The sequence below is a fragment of the Trachurus trachurus genome, assembly GCF_905171665.1.
Source record: "Trachurus trachurus genome assembly, chromosome: 3".
In the NCBI taxonomy this organism is placed as follows: domain Eukaryota; kingdom Metazoa; phylum Chordata; class Actinopteri; order Carangiformes; family Carangidae; genus Trachurus; species Trachurus trachurus.
In genome coordinates, this window is record NC_139893.1 from 26,907,257 (window position 1) to 26,924,902 (window position 17,646).

The window sequence follows — 17,646 nt, forward strand, 5'->3', positions numbered from 1 at the left end:
GTGCTGCATGATGTAAAAGCCACAGGTCTCAAGTTTCTTGGAGCACAGCCATCACAGATCTGATGGAGGAAGGACCTCATTCCTGACTATTCCTGACCAGACTGCTGCACCACAGTGGTTCACCACCAGAGGACGGCACAGGATCCTCTATAAGGCCCCTGCAGCCTTCAGAGAGACTCTCTACTCCATAGACTGCTCTTCTTCTTCTTCTTCTTCTTCTTCTTCTTCTTCTTCTTCTTCTTCTTCTTCTTCTTCTTCTTCTTCTTCTTCTCCAGACTCCTGTCAGTACGTCACAGTGTTTCCATACTGGACTCACATTACACTGCTGGACTGTATTCCGTGAAGTCTTCGTTAATCAACCCAGATGTTCTGTGATGTTGCCTTCAGAATAAAGGTTTATATTTAAGTGGTGGCATCATTATTCAATGCCAGACTGGGGTGGGAGGACACGTGTGTTCACGCCTCAGCAGGAGAACATTTGAGATGGTCCATCAAAACGATGCCATTACACAAAATAGGACAAATGTAGCATGTGATGTTGATGAAGAGCTGTGGTCTGACCCAGCTCAAAGACAAGCTCAATGTGATCAAACAGCCTTTTGATTTTTCTACACTTTACATTGCCTCATAGGCTGTAGACTTTATGTATTGATCAATTTCAGGATGATGATGAACTTTTTTTTTTCACAGTATACATTACTATAGTTTATGTTTGATGTAGGCTATGCAGAGTAGGCTAAATGCAAAACAAAATCCACAGAGTTGTGAACTTTTTTTTTCTTTAGTTTTGGAGATGGAAAATGCATGTAGGCTATACTAACCTACTGTAATGTGATCAGCAAACACTTCTCCATGAGCTACATGCCCTGAACACTGTGTTTTCCATTTTTTGGTGGAGTGTGTTATGACTGTTCAGCAGTGTTTCGACTTTGAACGATTAGTGCATTGTTTGGTTTCACAGGTAAAACTATTTTGAGGCAATGGTATGGATTTGCAAAAAGAATCTGAGGTTTTGTGATTGTAGTGTTAGAAAAGAGTTTTGTGTTTACAATTCTGAGAAAAGGACAGGAGGATTCAAAAAATGTAGGTAATATATAAATTATTATTATAATTATTCTTACTATTATTAGCCTATTATTAGTATTATTATTTTGAAAGGTAGGACCGGATGTAGTAGGCCTGTAGTAGGTGTGTGTCTGTGTTTCCCCGGCTTCAGTGGCAGAGCAGCTCGCAGCAGCAGCAGCAGCAACAGCAGGAGCACCAGCAGCTCCTCAGTCACAGCCTCAACTCCGCGAGGCTCGCACCAACACCGACGCCCTCTCTCGCGCCCGTTGTGGGTTTGCGGTTACATTGCAATGGCCGCCGTCACCTGCAGGGTCCAGTACCTGGAGGACTCGGATCCGTTCATCTGCACAAACTTCCCCGAGCCCCGGAGACCTCCGACGGTGGATGTGGAGGAGAACCTGCCGGTCAGCGAGCAGATCGCCGGGATACACAAGCTGCTGGAGGCGCCGCTGAAGGTGGGTGAGCGGGGAGGGAGGAGACACCTGCGGCACGCTGAGCAGTCACGTCGGCCACTGGTCCACCTCAGATCAGCCTGAGCTGCAGGGGTTCACTAGCTAATTATATGAAAACACAGTAGCCTAAAACATATGTACAACACAGAAACAACCAGAATAACTAGAACCAAGCAAACCCCTGTCGAAGTCAGGTTCCTCCAGCTGAAGATAAAACACCCAACTCCCTGGAAAAGCAGGGAATTTAATTTCTCACGCGGTTACGCGCTCAACCTGAAGAACAAAAGTGTCGCGGATTAATTAACAGTCACGTTTAGACAGATTTAACGTTGTCAATCAGCCAATGAACCGGCTGAATCACTCGAGGACTGGACTCCGTTGACTCTGTTAACGTTAAAGTGTTGTTTTTATTTTAATGGAGGTCCCAGGGTTTTTTTCAGTCTGTGTCAGTTTAAGAGACTTCTATAAGGAGACAATTCAAAGTTCAACAAGACAAAGAAGACTTTAAATCTAAAAAGCAGAGATAAACATTAAATAGCCTACAGCAGGAGATTTAAACATATTCAGCTTTACATTTAATTCAGTTTAACTGTGTCAGCCACAGCTGATGATCTGATCCATCTGAACAACACTACAGAAACACATCAAGCTGGTTCACGTCTGACGGTGCTGACAAAACACACTAACATTGTGATGCATTATCATGGGACTTGGATGTTGACCTACATTGAGATTAATTGTGCAGCACTAATATTAACAATCTGGTATTCAGTGACCCCTCTGCCAATCAGTCCCGTCCTCAGACGTCTACAAGCTGAGACAGACTCCGTCTCCTCCAGGTTTTGTCCCTGTTTGGACATGTTTTGTCCTCAGGGGTCCTGGTTCCTCCCAGGTGGGCTCCTCTGTGGTCTGAGGATGGAGACATGGTCTGACAGAGTGTTGGATGATGTTGAGACCTGGTGCTGCTGGTTTAGTCTCATCATGTTGATAACCAACAGGTTTTTACTGTGGTGCAGTGATGGAGCATTATTAGATGGGACAGCAAAGAGAGACGGAGAGGCAGGAAGAAAAACTGGGGAATGACATGAGGTAGATCTCAGTCAGGAGTCGTGGTCACCGCTTTGGGATGTGCTCTTACCACTTGACCACCAAGAACCCAATCAGTTTTTTTGCCATAATGGAGCAGCTGTGTGTCAAAATACAGACTGATGTCATGACGACGTGAAGACGATGTGTGTCAGAATGAGTTGCTGTGTCCTGTTTCCTGTGGTCGACTCACTGATGATGTTTCTGTTGTCAAGTCGGCAGGCGCCGAGTTTTCCAAACAGGAAGTGAATGCAGTTCAAGTTGCTCAGCACAGCGAGTCACATGACTCACACTCTGCGAGGCGCTCAGGGGGCCCGCTGGAATCTGCAGAATCAGATAAAGACCAGAGAGATCACTAGATTACATTCCTCCACTGACCACTAATTGTTCCCATCATGCCACAGGGCTCAACCTGCAGGGCACAGCCTGTCGGAGGCAGAGGACTGATCAGTGTGGAGACGACACAGCACCTCCTTCGCTCGGCTCCTCCTGGCTTTGGGTGTGTGTGTTGGCTGAGCAGGGAGGGAGAGGAGGAAGAGGGTGTGGCCTGTACACAGGAGATAAACTGGTGGATGATGGACGGATGCAGAAATAACAGCAGCAGCTTGTTGATAAGGAGTGAACACACTCAAACTATTGCATCATCAGTTCTATTGGCTTCAAACAGGACGATTATGATGACGATGACGATGTGCAGGCTGATTTTATTTGATGGAAGTATGCTGGTCTCATCCCATCTTTAGTGAAGAAAGAAAACACGCACTCTGAAAATACAAGAAAAAGTCTGGAGGTGCTCGGCCACAGAACAACAGCATTAACAAGAAAAGGCCAGCAACACTCGGTGTCCTTTGTTACAAACTTTTAATACCTCACTGGTACAGGCGATCAAACACACAGGCCAGTTTCAACAAGTGTCTTCCTCTGTGTGTGAAATGACAGAAAACAGGGTGAGACATGCAAAAATACCCTGCATTCCCAATCTAACAGCTGCATGGCATTAGACAATCACTAGAGCACCAAGCAGAAACCTGATAATCATAGAAAATAATCTCATAGAAGAGAAAAAAGAAAAAAGTATGTATCAAAACAAGTATCAGTAGGTAAAAAGACCAATATCAAGAAAACATATCTACAATAAAGTGCCTAAGAGTAAAAAATATTTACTGCGTAGCTACACCCACAAAAATATAAATATATACAAAATACTGCTTGGCAGCAAATGGTACAGTAAAAAATATATAAAATGCCACAGGTCAAAGCAGTAGAACATCATAATAAAAGATTAAATGCTTATTATCCACCCTCCACTTCCTGGTTATGTCTCAGTGTACAATAGTAACATGGCAATGCATCATCTTCAGGAGAGGAGAGTCGGGAGAGAGGAGCTGATTGGCTGCTGTCCCTCACTCTGACATCTTTAACTTACAACCAGAAAAACTACAAACACAATGCTTTTATTTTGAAAACATTTCCTATTAACAGTCTCTATTAACAGTCTCATCCCATCTTTAGCCTAGCTTAGCACAGAGACGGGAGGCAAGGGGAAAGTGTCGGCCTCATGCTGTAGACGTAGTGGAGCTGAAGCCGTCATCACATGTTCAGACTGGTTGTTATATTGAGCAGAAACAATTATTCTCCTGTTTGATTCCCAGTGACGTTGTAGCTTCAGGAAACTCAGACGTTCTCACATCTCAACATTCATTCACAGTAATCAACAGATACAGTCTTGTGTTTGTTGATCCATAAAAACCAAAAACCATCTCAGTGTAGTTTCACATCTCCTCTGTCAGGCTTCTCTCTGCAGCTCTAGTAACAATAGGTCGGTGTTGGCCAATGAGAAGAGAGGAGGCTCTGGAAAATAATGTCAATGGTTCCCGTTTGTTTTCGGTTTGATGTGATGAAGCTTTTTGACTTGATTCTTTAAACGGGCTGAAATGTGAGTGGAGGTTGGTTCATGTTGCTCAGCCATGAAAATCAAGGTCAGGAATGAACCCTGGAAGGCAACGCATTGAGGTGATGTCATGTTGGTACACACACTTACACACACACCAACACACATAGAGCCTTGTTGGAGGAATGTGACTGTGCAGGTACAGTAGCTGCTGGTCACCGTCACCGTCAGACCTGATTGTTTTTTTTCTGTACCTGTTTATGACTCACTCTGTGTCTCAGCTCTATTAATAGAGTTAGTGTTCATAGTTTATCGCACGAGCTGTGCTCATGAAATATAACACGGTTTTGGATAAAACTCTTCCACCGCTGGGTCGCATTCAGAGAGCAGTCAGACTCTGCTTTGAGTTTTATCCCCTGAAAAACATGGAGCAGATCATTAAAGCACTGAGAACAACCATGTTCAACTTTGACACACGGGAGAAGCTAGCAGAAAAGTGGAGCTGATTCAAACATGTCGTATTAATAAAGTTTATTATTAGAACAGACACAGGCTTGATGTAATTTCACACCATTTTAGTTTTCAATGTGTTGCACAATAGCAATCCTTGGAGTTGCATGACCAAATAAAAGCTGTTAATGATAATATTCATATAACAAAATGTAATATATTAAAGTATATTGATGTCAATGTTACATATTGACATTAAAGCAGAAGTGAGTGATCCGGTCGTTTTCGCTAATGCTGCGTTCCAGGCAGGCTTTTGAAATCATAAATTACAGCTTCAAGTCACAACTTACGACTTTGTAGCGTTCCAGGCAACCCACTCGTGTTTTTCCGACCTGTTTTACCGGTGAAAGTCACTATAACGGCCACTCGTAACTTCCGACCCGTGAAATCGTACCAGTACGTCTTTTTGTACAGTCTATGTACCAGATCGAACTGGTATGACTTCACAGGTCGGAAAAAAACGAGTTTCCTTGAACGCACCATAACAGTCCTCGTCCCTACGTCACCACATTCACGGCGTCCCTTGGCTGCACACACAGCCCTGCATGCCGTTCTCTCTCCTCATTGGATAAAAACTGTAGGATACGATAAATGTTTTCTCCTCGACTCAGAGCAGAGCAGAGGGACTGGGAGACCCGTGTTTCAGACCAAACACTCTATGTAAGTGATTGCTGTCGGAAGATATAACTATTTAAGACTTATATTAACACAAATATATCACTTACTTCTGCTTTAATAGAAATATAACAAACATACATTAATATAAATATTGATATTAAAAGAATAAATGGATAATGGAATAAAGGAATAAAGGAAAAAGCTGTAACATATCTATACACATTTAAACATGCAAATTACACACACTGGCATCGCACTGGTGTCTGGTCACTGTGACGCATCAATACTCATCAGTGTGATGAGGAGGCTGCTGCTGCAGTTTTTATATCCCTCCACAATAAAGCTCCAGAGAAAGAGAGATTTCAGACCTTTACAGCGAAGTCTGCGTTCAGTCTCAGCATGATGATACACTGCAGTCAGGAGCTGGTCACATGATCCCAGACGATTGTCAACTGATTTAGGAGCTGATTGAACTTGTTGTCTGTCCTCTCTTTGCTTTTACTGTGCAGATGTGAACCCATTTGAAGCAGATATGCATTAAACTGTGTGTCCAGCTGTTTAGAAATGAGTTAAATGAGGCTGTCGACCTGCTCCTGTCTGATCTTCCCTCTGTGTGCAGGTGTTGACGAGGAGCTGTGAGTGTGTGTGTGTGTGTGTGTGTGTGCGTGTGTGTGTTGACCGAGTAAGGTGTGGAGCAGGTTCTGTGGGTTGTGTTTATGTGTCATCAGAGCAGCCGCTCAGTTTAATCCTGGTGTGAACTACACACACAGACTGAACTTTATTATGTGGGTTATTGTGAAGAGACTTATTTCTCTTTATTGATCTGTCACTTCAACACTGATGTGGAGTTGATTAATGTTGAGATGAGCTGGGCGGCGGGGTCAAACACGTTCATGCACATTGTGTCTCACTCTGTCTGTCTCATCTGTTTGTCTCAGTTGGAGGAGTGCACGCTTCAGTTGTCTCCTAATGGAAACTACCTGGACCTCGACTCATCTCTGGCCGAGCAGAGGGACGACCTGGAGAGCTTCTACGAAGACGTAGGGTAAGACTCCCCCGTTAGACCCGTTTGCACCTGTTCACATCCGTGGTCACCTGTGTGTCCATCCACTTGTTACACATTTTAAGTTTGTGTTTAAAGGGATAGTTCAACATTTTGGCAAATTGGCCCATTGCCATAATCTCTATAGTGTTAGGAGTATGTTTGTTACCTTTAATTGTCGGTGCAAGCTGTTTTTAGAACGGCGGAGCAGAGCCGCGAGCTGCTCAGAGCTACGCTACGGAGGCTCATGGGATTTCTTGGTTTCCCTCATCAAACTCATCAAATACGAGTTGTTTTCAAGGCAAATGCAGAGACTGCTTGCCGAAAAACTGACAGGAACAGCTTCACCGTGGTTGTCCTGAAGTTTGTATCAAACTTTATTGACAGTGCTCAGTGTGAACAGGTGAAGGTTCTGTGCAGCTTCTCTGTCAGTGCGGAGCTTCAAACACCAGCTCCCGCTGACAGATCACAGCTGGACTTAACAGCTGTGGTTGTCTCCAGCTGCTGCAGCTGTGGTGTGTTTATGTTTCTACTGTCGGCCACATGTTTGTTGGTTTATTGATCATCTGAAACTCCTTTGTTGAGCAATTCTTTATTAATTAGAGTCTGTAGAGCAGATGGATTAGATTTATTTTCATGATGCTGTAACTGATGATGAAATGTCGTCCTGTCAGGCGTCATTCTGCGTCATGAGACCAAACAGGAAAACATTGCTGATGGATAAAGGAAACTATTGTTCTTTTGTTGATCAGATTAATTTGGATGAACTGAAAACAGATCAAAAAACAACTTGAATTTGACGCATTCTTCTGTCATTAGTCCATTACTTCGGCTTCAGTGTTTGGTCACAGTCACAGTGTCCGTCAGCTTGTTGGTGTAAACACACAGATACTGACAGGAACTACTTCAGCTCAGAGGGCAGTTGGCTACATTAGCCACGTCACATTTTAGCAGACACATTTTTTTTTGCTTCTCAGCACAGTTAGGCTCTGGAAAACCTCCATAATGACACGTTTAAATGTTGTTATGTCATCGTGTGCATGTGCGCCTGTGTGTGCGCTTATTCCCAGCTGAGTCTCTGGCGGCTGTAAAGAGGTTCAGGGTTTAAAAACAGGGTCCAGACGTCATCTGAATGTGGACCTCAAAATGGTGTGTGTGCATGTGTGTGTGCGTGCGTGTTGTTCCTTATTTTAGCTCTTAGACAAACAAAAAAACTCTTCTCCCCTTTCCTTGTTTTTCGTCCTTCTTTCCTCCCTCTCTCTCTCTCTCTCTCTTTCTCTTTCTCTCTCTCCCTCTCTCTCTCTCTCTATCTCTATCTCATTCTTTCCATACCTCCATGCTGTCGTTCTTTCCAGACTCAGCCACAGTCTGTATTTGTAGGTTTATGTGGAAACTGATCCATTCTGGGATCAGTTCTCTGCCGTCACTCAGATGAGGAGTTAATATGAATTCACATAACGACAGCAGCTGTCAATCAAAGTGTCGGGAGGAGGAAGAGCCAACAGAAAGAGACGATGACTATATGTGAAGCTGGTTTTCTTGTGTGTGTGTGTGTGTGTGTGTGTGTGTGTGTGTGTGTGTGTGTGTGTGTGTGTGTGTGTGTGTGTGTGTGTGTGTGTGTGTGTGTGTGTGTGTGTGTGTGTGTGTGTGTGTGTGTGTGTGTGTGTGTGTGTGTGTGTGTGTGTGTGTGTGTGTGTGTGTGTGTGAGTTGGTACGAACTGGTCGCACTGGTCACAGCACAGTGAGTCTGAGTCTCTGTGGACGTGTCCCCGGAGACACTGACTCTCTCTCTCTGTCTCTTCCTCTGTTTTTCCACAGGAGGGGGAAGAAGCCGATCCTGATCCTTAGGACTCAGCTCTCCGTCCGTGTTCACTCCATCCTCGGTAATTACCTCCTCTGATTCTTTCCATCGCTGATGAGTCAGGGGAAACTTTCCTGTCTCGGTCCGCACTCTCACCACAGTGACGTATTCCTTGCTCAGCTAAGCTCAGCCCCTGCACCCCACTCCCCACCCTCTTCCTCATCTTCATTGAACAGCAGAAAAACCCCAAACATTTACCTCAGCTCCTCCTGGTCTCCAAACACACCTCAAAAGTTTCTACCAAGTGTTGTCTCCCATCCTCTGGAGGCGTTGGTCCTCTGACCGTGGCCTGTGCACGCCGCTGTGAACAGGAAGCAGAAAACAGCAGCGTCAAAGTCCCCGAATCGTCACTTATTTTTCAACTGTGTTTCCTGTCAGGCTACAAACAATGACCCGCTGTCTGTGTGTGTGTTTTGGGGGGGGGGCTCTGAAAACTTCAGTTTGAATTTGCGTCTGAGAAACTGAACTGTGCTCACACACCAGACTGAGACATGATGCTCTGACAGGTGACATGTGGCTGATGCAGGTGTGACCTCAGTGACCCCGCCTGTAACCTGCATCGCTCGCTGTCAACACAACTTATTGACACAGTGTGGTAGTGACATTGAGTTATCATGAATAACAATATGATTGTGGTCATATCACATAACAATTATAATATCAGTCAGTCTGACTCCGTCCACATGGGGAGGAGTCAGACTCACCTGGGGTGCGGGTGGGTCAGGTGAGGGGGAGGAGCTGCACCTGATCCTGAATCAGCTCTGTCAGAGTCCGTCTGAAGTTTTATCTCATCGTCGTGTTTACTGAATCAGTTGCTGCGGTAACAGTTTATTTCTTGTGCTGACATTCACCTTCCCTGGGAAAGATCAACATTCCCAGTGCCCCTCTCCTCCCTCCTCCTCCCCCCTTCACTTCAATGACTCCCTCCGCGCTCTGCCTGGCACGGCCCCGCCCTTCCTGCTCTGGTGGGGATTTCCCAGCATGCTCGCTTCCTCCTTCAAGGCCTCGCTCTGCTATTGTGACTCTCTCTCTCTCCCTCCAGCTCTCTCTCTCTCTCTCTGCCTTTTCTCCTTCCTCTCCCATCCCTCCTCCTCTTCCTTAGAGCAGAAGTGAAAGTGTGAAACTCAGAATCATCATTGATGTCGAGTATCTGACTCATGCTCCTTCACGTCCTGACCTCACCTCAGAGCTGCAGCTCAGATGACGGTGCATCCAGGTGAACCTCAGAAACGTAGCTAAACTCCCTCATGCCTCCCTAGTCTTTTGACCTTTGACCCTGAGACTGAGGCTGTCTTCATAACAGTGTCTGCTGCTGGAGTACAAGGGTTATTTTTTTCCAGAGCGGAGACACCGACACAGCAGTTTGTGTTTGTGTGTGTGTGTGTGTTTCTTAATCTGAACTCAGTCACATCCTGCAATGACTCAACATGGAGACACAAAATTGCATTTTCCTGCCTGGAACAATGTTGCCAAAGCTGTGTATGTGTGTGTGTGTGCGCGTACGTACATGCGTGTGTGTGTTTCCTTCCATGTCTCTCTTTATCGGTCAGTTGTTGTTCAGACTCAGCAGGACATGAACCAACACACACTGACTGAACTGTCCCCTTTGTGTCGTGGGTTTGATTCCCAGCAGCAGGTTTTGTACGTGAGTTTCTGACACATTCAGCTCAGACTCATCTTTCCCATCACAGGGAAACAGGAACACATTAACCACCCCACCCCCCGAACTCTGGATCTGACAGGAATGTAAACACAACATGATGACAGACTAACAGTGATGCTAATGATGCCTTCACTGACCACAAGAAAACATCCTGTGTATTGAGCTGAAACTGAAAATCCCGTATGCCAACACATATGTCGGCCGTTTTTTTTTTTTTTTTAGAGGAGGCTCCAACAGGTATCTCTGCTAGCCCCACCCACTGCAGCTCATCAAAACTACAATAACGGCATCTTTAAACAGAGTGAAGCGACTTAGCTCGTCACTTTAACTCCATTAGCTGCAGAGGGACTAACAGGAAATACCACACTAAGTTTATCTGGGTCACTTCCTGTTTCTTCAGGATAAACACAGGAATCCTTCCCGCTGTCACCCCCCCTCCCTGGACGTTACTCCACCTTCCCTGTGCTCAGTGCTCCTGCTGGTGGCCAAGGAACCACGGCAATACTGAAGTATTAAAGAGAAACGTAGTGAAAATTTCTATTAAGTCATCTCCGCGGTCGGAGGCCTAGTTCCTACTCCATCATCAATGGTCATGACCCCGACACCACCACGAAACATCTGCTGTTCCTGCAGCACTGCAGGACGGAGGAGACCATGATGGAGATGCGACCAATCAGATGCCGCCTGATGATGGTGATGACCAACTAGGTGTTTACTGTGAAAGCTGAGCTGAGTGGTGTTTTCTACTAAGCTTATTTTCACAGTGTGACGGACTGCTCATGAATGCACCACTGGCCTCGTCCCTGCTCGCAGTGTGAGGTCAGGACGGAGGAATCTCACACACTCTCAGCTGCTCTGTGTGTGTTGGCATAATAAAACACTTATAGCTCCAATAATCCAGGGACGCCCCCCGCCCCGTCCCTCTCTTCCTCCTCAGCTGTTGTGTTGAGGTGGTGTTTGTGCGGTGGCCATCTTGGGTCAAAGTGACTCATGCTGTCATGATGAGTCACTGTTGCAGAGCAGAAGTGACGCTGTCGTTGCTCAGCAGGTGAACACGCACTCACCTGGGCTGGGTCGTCCTCCTGGGGGCCGACAGGGGCCATGGGACAAAGGTTTGCTGTTGTGGCCCCGCTCCCCTCCCACCCATAGTTTGAACTCTGACCCACACTCACAGCAGCGCCGGCCCCTTGACAGGACTCAGGTGGAGTCGAGCAAACTGAGGCATCATGGGAGATAATGGGTGATGATAATAATAATGGTAGTTGTGGTGGTTATGAACAACCAAGGTTTGGTTCTGGTCTAGATTTGTCATTGGAGCCTCCTCCTCCTCCTCCTCCTCCTCCTCCTCCTCCTCCTCCTCCTCCTCCTCCTCCTCCTCCTCCTCCGCAGCAGCAGCAGCAGCAGCAGCAGCAGCAGCAGCAGCAGCAGCAGCAGCTCAATCTCAGCCAGGTGAAGCTGAGTCATCAGGTGTTTATCAGCTGACTGTGCGTGCTTGGTGCGTGTGCGAGCTCTGATGCAGCTGAGGGTCAAAGGTGACAGTGAATCCTCAACTTCATTAACTCGACTCACTTTTTCAAAAGTTTTACGATTTAAACACAGGTAATTAAATATAGTTTTCCTTGTTACAGCAGGTTTAAAGCACAAGAACAAAAACAAACTACATTTCCCATGATGCGGTTCAACTTCATTACATGAATTTCAGAAAATCATAATGAATTTCATCAGTCACATGATGACATTGTGTAATTACATAACTTTATGGCAGTAAACACCAACAACAGGTTATATAGTCTGCTTCATAGTTTATTATATAGTTCATAGTGTGGTCATCTGCTGACCACACAACATTAAAGTTTAGTTCAGTTTCCTCTGCTCTGTGTGTTGGAGCCTCATCAGCTGAAACTATAAAACAATGTCTGTCTCTGAGCTGAACTGAGATCAGCTCCATTTCGCTGTCAGTGAGTGGTCGGTCCAGATGAAGCTGTGTGTTCATGTGTGGAGCTGTGGCCCCTCCCCCAACATAAACATGTCTGATAATGAGTCTTGATTATGGTCATTAAGGCCGAGCGACTCCGACCTGAGATCAGATGTGTGGACTTTTTCTCCAATGTGAAACGTGTCCATTTTCCGTTTTGTGTCCTCAAACACACCGTCTGTGTGTGATATTTATATTTACTGATATTTATCTCTGAACAGATAAACTGATCAGAACATATCAGAGACAGGCTTCAGCTGCGTTTTCCTGATTGGACATCGAACACAGCGCAGATCCGTGTCCTGTGTTCAGCTCTAAACTCTGACGTCAGCTTTTATTTTTAGTTTCAACTCCTGTGGTGAAACATGCGAGAACAACTCACCAAACAGTGGTGAGTCGCTCAGGAACACGTTTCCACCAAGACCAGATGTTTTTTACACTGATGTTAAGTACAGCAGGTCTTTGTTCTCCAGTGACACCCGAACGCCTCGCAGCTACAGGAGGCTGCAGGTCTGTCAGGGTGGTCACAGGGATGTGTGTGTTGTTTGTTGAAACCTCTTCTCTTCTGTAATTTACACAGAAATAGCGACTCTGCCTGAATAAGTTAGAAGTGATTAAATGTTAAAGACATACGCTATACACACGCTCTGTGTAAAATGCAGCAACAGACATGTGGAATGTCTCTGTGGTTTCACGTAACAGAGCTGAGGACATGAAACTTACAGTAGAGATTTTTTAACCCTCGACCTGTGCGAGGTCATTTAGGACCAGATCGCACACTGGCCTAGATTACACACCGAGTCACATGGTCCTGGACTGCCTCTCTCTCTCTCTGTCTTTCTGTGGACACAGATGTTTTGCCTCTGTCTGAAATGTCTCTCTGTGCTGTGACCTTTGATACCAGACTGTGAAGTAGTCAATCACAACTTTATGACAGCTGCTGCTGTTTCTATTTCTGTACCTCAGATGCTGAGCGACGCTGTGACATCACAACGATGCTGAGTCTGAGTCAGTCACAGTTAATTTAAATCCCACAAACACCTCAATGGGGCCAAGAGCAACATCCAGATGTGTTGCTACGGAGACGCTTGACTACAGGTCAAATTCTCCAGGTGTAAAGGAACGAGACCAAACAAACATCATCGTCTTCATGATGATGATGATCATTCATTTCAGAGTCAGAGAGGCCGCCATGTTGTCTTCTGCTCATCCATCTCATTCTCAGTTTGGCCGAACGTATTCAGACATGACCTTCATACAGTGTATGGATATGACACATTCACTTGAACCCAAGGATGAGCTAATTAGACTTTGGTAGACAATAATGTGGTCCAAGAAAACACAGTAGGTGACACTGGTGTGCATGGCGGCGGCGGTGGAGGAGGCGGAGTTGAGTGTAAATGAAAAATTTGTATTTCCAGCTGAAATCACACTCGTAAATCGTACAGTGAGGGTAAAATACTGTTGGATCATCATGTGACCCTCTGCTGTGACAGAGGAGGCGGAGCTGTGTCCTCCACGGTAAACACTATGAATCCGATGAGGGGCAGAATGAGTCGATGTCTCATTGAAAGGTCTTTGGACCGAGTGAACAAACCCGACTCCGTCCCCACCCCCCCTCCTGTCAAGAATCAAGACATAGAAGTACATACGTTGTGAAAAGCTTGAGTTGGGGGCGGGGCTCCACAGTACGCATAAATAGATTAAAAAGAGACAGTAAATGAATAACAATCTGGTTTAAAAGGAAATTAAAGGAGTCCAGATCATCTTACAAGGCCGCAATGAGAGTTCATTGTCCATTTGGATTGATTAACTGTTAGGTTGGTTTATTTAGTAACACCACATCATCACTCAGCAGCTCTGCAGCCCGCCTCTGACCCCACCCCCTCTCCCTCTAATTATTCTCTCTGTGATGGAGGGATGGAGACTGATAATCTGAGTTTCTGTGGAGACAGCAGAGAGCTGACTGCACGCCATCCTCATGATAGGAAACTTTCAGCTTCGTCTACTCTGCTCATGCTGCTGCTTCCTCCTGGTAACCTTTCACAATAAGAGCTGATGTGAGACGCCATCATCTGTGAGGGTCTCTATGGTAATAGGCTTTGTGTTTGTTTTGAATGTTTGTTTGTGCTGCAGGAGTTGCATCCACGCAAACATCCCACAAGTTGTAGTGATGGAGAGTGCATGCGTGCGTCAAGTGTGTGTGTGTGAGAGAGAAATCAACAGAACAAACACTAGAACGAGTTCAAGTGCTGAAACGCTGAGTCAGCTCAGAGGTCACTTGCGGTCACACAGGTGATGGGAATCTGCCCTGTGACATGATGGGATTTTATCTTCTGCAGTATGAATCCCATTCAGGCGGAACAAAGCCTGATTTATGTCACGTTGCCATGACAACGCCGACCCCTAGACTTCCTGTTACTATGAGAGGCTGTGTGTGTGTGTGTTTGTTCATTTCTGTTTCATATCCCTTAGTTATTTTCTCATGGGCTATTTTCATGTTGTCATGATTCAAAATCAGTTTCAGTCAGACTTCAGGTATTTATTGCTTTTTAGCTTAGCTTAGTTTAGCTTACTGTAGCTTAGTTTAGCTTAGCTTAGCTTAGCTTACTGTAGCTTAGTTTAGCTTAGCTTAGCTTAGCTTACTGTAGCTTAGTTTAGCTTAGCTTAGCTTTGCTCAGCATAAAGACTAGAAACAGAGTTAAACCCCCATGCCTGTTGGCTAGGTAGCCTTGGTCTTCAAAAGAAACAAATACTTTGAACCAACTAATCTACAGGTGACTGCAGCTCAGCTCTGGTTCTGGTCTGGTTCTGTCTAGTCCCGCACCAGTGTCTCCATGGAGACTGTGGTATCTGCTCAGAGCTGAGAAACGAAGACAATGGAGACATTTGTGGAGCCGAGCGACAAACTGACTCCTAGCCTGCTACTTTAGTACTGTGAACTACTAACGTGCCTCCTGGTGGTTTGTGTGTCGTCTCGTTGGGCTTTATGGCTTCTGCAGTGTGATTGGCTGTCAGAGGGATCAGAAAAGATGTTTGTCCAAGTGATATGTAGAGTGAGGTCACGACTCCAAGAGAAACAAACAGGAAATAGTTTCATTGCTATTTCGAAACCCTCACCCCCAGCGCTCCCCAGAAACCTCTCCACCAGTGACCCCCCACTGCACACACACACACACACACACACACACACACACACACACACACACACACACACACACACACACACACACACACACACACACACACACACGTCCTGAGTAGGTTCCTTAGAATAATGACACACACACACACACACACACACACACACACACAGAGACCAGAACCCACAAGAGTGTGAGGAATGTGAGCGCAGCCACAGATTGTCCTGTTCAGGCCACTGTAGGATGTAATGACACAGAAGAGAAGTCACTGAAACCAGACAGAAGGGTGTGGAGGACCTGATCTACATCTCATAACTTGACCTAGATCTCGGGTTAAACTAGATCTCTGGAGTTGATCTAGGTCTCTGGGGTTAAACTAGATCTCAGAACTGAACGGATCACTCATTAGTCATAACCCAAGACTCCACAGAGGTGGTTGATATTGTCTGTGAAGTGGAAGTTTTATTTAATTTTCTTATTTAAACTTTATTTAACCAGGTAAAACCCGTTCTCATTTTCAAGGGCGACCTGGCCAGGAAGGCAGCAGCACACATTGTCAGCAAACATCCATAAAATACAATTACATTACAATGAATAGGGCCACAATTAAATACAAGTTAAAACAAAGTGCAAGGAGCAGGGGGAGTCGTGGTGGCAAAAATGGTTAAAAGCAGAGGCACCATTCAATTGATTTTTGTTGTCGGTCCTTTAGCGATGGAAGACATTAAAAGATACAAGTTCAGACATTTTCAGTTTGGCCTGGATTGATCCATGTGACATGGAGGAGGTGACGCGAAGTTTTGTGACACGTGACTGAAACTGTTGTGATGATCGAAGGTGTTTCACACATCTGCAGCTTCTACAGCTGATGGAGTCCAGGTGCTCACATGATGTCACATCCTGTGTTTCAGAGAAGCTGTACAACTCTCACGGTCCGGAGCTCAGACGGTCACTCTTCTCTCTTAAACAGCTGTTCCAGGTAACACACACACACACACACACACACACACACACACACACTCACACAGATTCTGGATAAACTCTGCAGAAACACCAGAACACTTTGTACAGTTCAGAAATCTCTCTCCCTCTCTGTCTCTCTCAGGATGATAAGGACCTGGTCCCAGAGTTTGTGGCGTCTGAGGGTTTGACCTGTTTCATTAAAGTCGGAGCGGAGGCTGATCACAACTACCAGAACTATATCCTGAGAGGTGAGACTCCACCCCTTCGCCCTCACCTTTCTCTCCCTGTCTGTAACTCTGTGTAACTGTGTGTGTGTGTGTGTGTGTGTATCCGCAGCTCTCAGTCAGATCATGCTGTTTGTGGACGGTATGAACGGAGTGATAAACCACAATGAGACGGTGCAGTGGCTCTACACACTAACAGGAAGTATGGTGAGTCCAACAGAGCTTTATTCTGACGAACACTAGTTCAAAACCTTAATCTGAAAAACATCAGGATTAACAACTACAGAGCTTTATTCTGAAAAACATCAGGATTAACTGCAGAGCTTTATTTTGACAGCTGCTTTATTTTGAAAGGGTGGCCGAATTCTACTTGTAAATTCTGTAGCTTTGACAGCGTGTAGTTTATAATGGTGTGGCCTACAGTTGGAGGAGGAGGAGCGGACTCTGCAGGGTGGTAGAGAGTCAATGAGTCAGTGACATCATTGTGGAGCGGTGGAGCCCCCTGCTGGACGTTCACCGACACATTTGTCTCCTCAGTCTCGTCTGGTGGTGAAGACGTCACTGAAGCTGCTCATCGTCTTCGTGGAGTATGCCGAGTCCAACAGCCCTCTGCTGATCTCAGCTGTCAACAGAGTGGATGCTCAGAGAGGTACACACACACACACACACTCCAGGTACAGTATAGTTGCCTGCACTTTACATCACATATTTGAACTGTGTGTGTGTGTTACAGGTGTGAAGCCATGGAGTTATGTGATGGAGATCCTGGAGGAGAGAAATGGCTCTGACACAGAACTGCTCATGTTCGCCATGACGCTTATCAACAAGGTAAACAACCAGTCAGGTAAACAGTAAACAGTAAACAAAAAGACTGAGTAGACCAACTCGTGAAGAAACCGGTCCAGCTATCGTAACGTGTGTGTGTGTGTATGTGTGTGTGTGTCAGACTCTGGCCGCCCTCCCTGACCAGGACTCCTTCTACGATGTGACTGACAGTCTGGAGCAGCTCGGGATGGAGACCGTTATCCACAAACACATGAACCACAAGGGGACAGAGCCGGACCTGAGGGCCCAGTTCACCGTGTACGAGGTACTGACAACAGTTACACAACAACAGCAATAAACACAGAGCTAGGACCGAGCTCTGAACTAC

At 45.7% G+C, this 17,646-nt stretch overlaps 1 protein-coding gene across 1 annotated transcript in view; it reads left to right on the plus strand.

Moving 5' to 3' along the window:
* Window positions 1–1,299: 1,299 nt before the first annotated feature.
* Window positions 1,300–17,646, plus strand: part of fhod1 (formin homology 2 domain containing 1) — a 33,904-nt gene continuing 17,557 nt past the window's right edge. The window contains exons 1-9 of the mRNA XM_083994718.1: window positions 1,300–1,520; window positions 6,561–6,667; window positions 8,483–8,547; window positions 16,218–16,285; window positions 16,412–16,517; window positions 16,606–16,700; window positions 17,031–17,142; window positions 17,227–17,321; window positions 17,440–17,583. Of these exons, the coding sequence (XP_083850844.1) occupies window positions 1,356–1,520; window positions 6,561–6,667; window positions 8,483–8,547; window positions 16,218–16,285; window positions 16,412–16,517; window positions 16,606–16,700; window positions 17,031–17,142; window positions 17,227–17,321; window positions 17,440–17,583 (957 nt within the window). The 5' untranslated portion in view covers window positions 1,300–1,355. The remainder of the gene's footprint in view (window positions 1,521–6,560; window positions 6,668–8,482; window positions 8,548–16,217; window positions 16,286–16,411; window positions 16,518–16,605; window positions 16,701–17,030; window positions 17,143–17,226; window positions 17,322–17,439; window positions 17,584–17,646) is intronic.